At 45.0% G+C, this 3,765-nt stretch overlaps 2 protein-coding genes across 2 annotated transcripts; one reads left to right on the top strand and one right to left on the bottom strand.

Annotated features, from left to right (window-relative positions):
- Positions 1-574: 574 nt before the first annotated feature.
- On the top strand, positions 575-1,498 carry LOC135086401 (uncharacterized). The gene has a single exon (XM_063981132.1). The coding sequence runs from the start codon at positions 575-577 to the stop codon at positions 1,496-1,498; it is 924 nt and encodes a 307-aa protein (XP_063837202.1).
- Positions 1,499-2,263: 765 nt separating this feature from the next.
- On the bottom strand, positions 2,264-3,187 carry LOC135086399 (uncharacterized). Its single transcript, XM_063981131.1, has one exon. It carries the CDS (start codon positions 3,185-3,187, stop codon positions 2,264-2,266), a length of 924 nt encoding a protein of 307 aa, XP_063837201.1.
- Positions 3,188-3,765: the final 578 nt, after the last annotated feature.

Raw genomic sequence — 3,765 nt, 5'->3', positions numbered from 1 at the left:
AAATACAAAAAATATTTTCACTGGGCTAAAAAAAACAGACTAAAATGACTGATTACTTTAAAAACTAGTGTAGTTTTATAACCCGTAATAACTGTAAGCACCTACGTACATTTTGTATACTAATTATTTCGTAATAAATACATTTGATTTCCTTTTTGACTTGTTTACATACATAACCTATACATACATACATATACCTACTATACTTGTCATATACAGACTGTATTGCTTATAACGACTATCGGATATAACGTCGGCAACTATACGGTCCCTTCAATGTCGTTATAAACGGTTTTGACTGTACTTGGGCTGGACTATAAACACAAGGAAATCGATCCTCACGCCGCAACAGGTCATAGAATTCCTAGGCGTTGTATGGGACCCGGGAAAAAACATTAAATATCTCCCGGACAGACTTGCGCTCAAGTTGAAGACTCAAATAAGAGGCCTCCTCAGGAAAGGAAAAGCCACGGTAAAGGAATTGCGGTCTCTAACCGGTCTGATGAACTTTTCAAGTTTCGTCATAAAAAGGGGACGACTGCACTATCGAGCTCTACAAGCCATGTGCAACAAAATGTTGAAGGCTCGGTCAACGAGGAGCGGGATACTTGCCGAGGATACGAGGCAGGAACTCGAATGGTGGGAGTCGCACTGCGAGACAAACTCCCTCATCTACTCCCCCCCACCAACGCATTACCTGACGACAGATGCCAGCGATACGGGCTGGGGAGCGAAGTTAAACAATCAAAGCCTTCAAGGAACATGGAGCCCAAATCAGCAACGTCTCCATTGCAACTCGAAGGAAATGACTGCCATCATCAACGTCTTAAGAGACCAAGCTCAGCACCTGAGCTCAAAATCCCTCCCGATTCAATGCGACAATCGCACTGTGGTGTCCTATCTTCGCCACGAAGGGGGAACCAAATCTGGGGCCTTAATGAGATTAACCAGAACAGCATTTCAAATCTTGGACCAATTCCGCATTCACATGACCATCCATCACATCCCCGGCAACTACAATTGCGACGCCGATCGCTTATCCAGAAAAAAGCCGTCTCCAGAGTGGCATCTTCTACCAAGGATCACGCAAAAGATTTTCACCAAGTGGGGAGAACCGGCAGTAGATCTTTTTGCATCCCAACGAGCCCATGTGGTGCAAAAGTATTGCACACTCGACCGGAAAGACAGCAACGCGACATACTACGATGCGTTCAGCTGGGAATGGAGTTTTCACCTCGCTTGGGACTTCCCACCTCCACATCTCATCCCAAGAGTCCTGGCACACTTAAACAACGCGGAAGGGACCTTTCTCTTGATAGTCCCTCGGTGGAAGAACACATTTTGGAGACCAGATCTCAAAAACTGGGCTCTCGCACCCCCGTTCACCATCAAGGACCTGAACGCAGTGTTGATCGACATAACGACAGGACTGCCACCGCCGAAGGCATCAGAAATGACATTAGAAGTTTGGAAATGTCATGGGGAAGCCAATACCTAACAAATTGGTCAAAGGAACAAAAAGCCCTTTTACTGTCTAGTTGGCGAAAGTCAACACTGAACACCTACCGCCCTGCATGGAGCAGATGGGTCACTCATCAAACATCTGGTGTGAATAGTTGCCGTACATTTGCAAATCGATCGACTATTGCTCGTCGCAGTTCCTCACGGGACATGGCAACTTTAAACATAAACTTCACGAACTCAAACTAGTTCCGTCTCCTTTTTGCGAGTGTTCCACTGATGATGTCAGTCATGAGCAGTCTGCCCATCATATCTTGTGGGAGTGTGATCTTTGGAAACATGAACGTGATATAATGCTTAATTCAATACAACATACATCTGTTTCCGCAATTTATTACACCGATCTTGTCGCGACAAGGAAAAATTTCCGTGCTTTTAAGCGATTTTGTGAAAAATATTATTGGCAGGTAGTTGCTAATTGCTCATAAGATAGGCCCCCTGATTTAATTTATTGTCCGTGGTGCATAATCTTTTCTTAAAAGTATTAAACCTTTGTTTGTCGCCTGTCATCCGCTTTGCAATGGAGGGAAGTCGAACCTTAATTTCGAACTCCTCCTATGTTCTTCTGATTAATATCGTTGCGGGTCCAATGACAGTTTAACTTTCCCCCGGGACAAACTTGACTTTATACCCTTGTTTTTCGCCCATTTGACCCATCTGCTCCATGCAGGGCGGTAGGTGTTCAGTGTTGACTTTCGCCAACTAGACAGTAAAAGGACTTTTTGTTCCTTTGACCAATTTGTTAGGTATTGGCTTCCCCATGACATTTCCAAACTTCTAATGTCATTTCTGATGCCTTCGGCGGTGGCAGTCCTGTCGTTATGTCGATCAACACTGCGTTCAGGTCCTTGATGGTGAACGGGGGTGCGAGAACCCGGTTTTTGAGATCTGGTCTCCAAAATGTGTTCTTCCACCGAGGGACTATCAAGAGAAAGGTCCCTTCCGCGTTGTTTAAGTGTGCCAGGACTCTTGGGATGAGATGTGGAGGTGGGAAGACCCAAGCGAGGTGAAAACTCCATTCCCAGCTGAACGCATCGTAGTATGTCGCGTTGCTGTCTTTCCGGTCGAGTGTGCAATACTTTTGCACCACATGGGCTCGTTGGGATGCAAAAAGATCTACTGCCGGTTCTCCCCACTTGGTGAAAATCTTTTGCGTGATCCTTGGTAGAAGATGCCACTCTGGAGACGGCTTTTTTCTGGATAAGCGATCGGCGTCGCAATTGTAGTTGCCGGGGATGTGATGGATGGTCATGTGAATGCGGAATTGGTCCAAGATTTGAAATGCTGTTCTGGTTAATCTCATTAAGGCCCCAGATTTGGTTTCCCCTTTGTGGCGAAGATAGGACACCACAGTGCGATTGTCGCATTGAATCGGGAGGGATTTTGAGCTCAGGTGCTGAGCTTGGTCTCTTAAGACGTTGATGATGGCAGTCATTTCCTTCGAGTTGCAATGGAGACGTTGCTGATTTGGGCTCCATGTTCCTTGAAGGCTTTGATTGTTTAACTTCGCTCCCCAGCCCGTATCGCTGGCATCTGTCGTCAGGTAATGCGTTGGTGGGGGGGAGTAGATGAGGGAGTTTGTCTCGCAGTGCGACTCCCACCATTCGAGTTCCTGCCTCGTATCTTCGGCAAGTATCCCGCTCCTCGTTGACCGAGCCTTCAACATTTTGTTGCACATGGCTTGTAGAGCTCGATAGTGCAGTCGTCCCCTTTTTATGACGAAACTTGAAAAGTTCATCAGACCGGTTAGAGACCGCAATTCCTTTACCGTGGCTTTTCCTTTCCTGAGGAGGCCTCTTATTTGAGTCTTCAACTTGAGCGCAAGTCTGTCCGGGAGATATTTAATGTTTTTTCCCGGGTCCCATACAACGCCTAGGAATTCTATGACCTGTTGCGGCGTGAGGATCGATTTCCTTGTGTTTATAGTCCAGCCCAAGTACAGTCAAAACCGTTTATAACGACATTGAAGGGACCGTATAGTTGCCGACGTTATATCCGATAGTCGTTATAAGCAATACAGTCTGTATATGACAAGTATAGTAGGTATATGTATTAACATAGTTATCTATCTAGAATAGGTATAGGTTATGTATGTAAACAAGTCAAAAAGGAAATCAAATGTATTTATTACGAAATAATTAGTATACAAAATGTACGTAGGTGCTTACAGTTATTACGGGTTATAAAACTACACTAGTTTTTAAAGTAATCAGTCATTTTAGTCTGTTTTTTTTAGCCCAGTCT

Source organism: Ostrinia nubilalis, chromosome W (genome assembly GCF_963855985.1).
Source record: "Ostrinia nubilalis chromosome W, ilOstNubi1.1, whole genome shotgun sequence".
NCBI lineage: Eukaryota > Metazoa > Arthropoda > Insecta > Lepidoptera > Crambidae > Ostrinia > Ostrinia nubilalis.
The sequence above is the reverse complement of the archived record's forward strand: the minus strand, read 5'-3'. Positions and strand labels throughout refer to the sequence as shown.

What these genes read in the sequence shown, in the direction of transcription:
- LOC135086401 (XM_063981132.1), top strand. Translation starts at nt 575, where the DNA reads ATGTTGAAGGCTCGGTCAACGAGGAGCGGGATACTTGCCGAGGATACG.
- LOC135086399 (XM_063981131.1), bottom strand. Translation starts at nt 3,187, where the DNA reads ATGTTGAAGGCTCGGTCAACGAGGAGCGGGATACTTGCCGAAGATACG.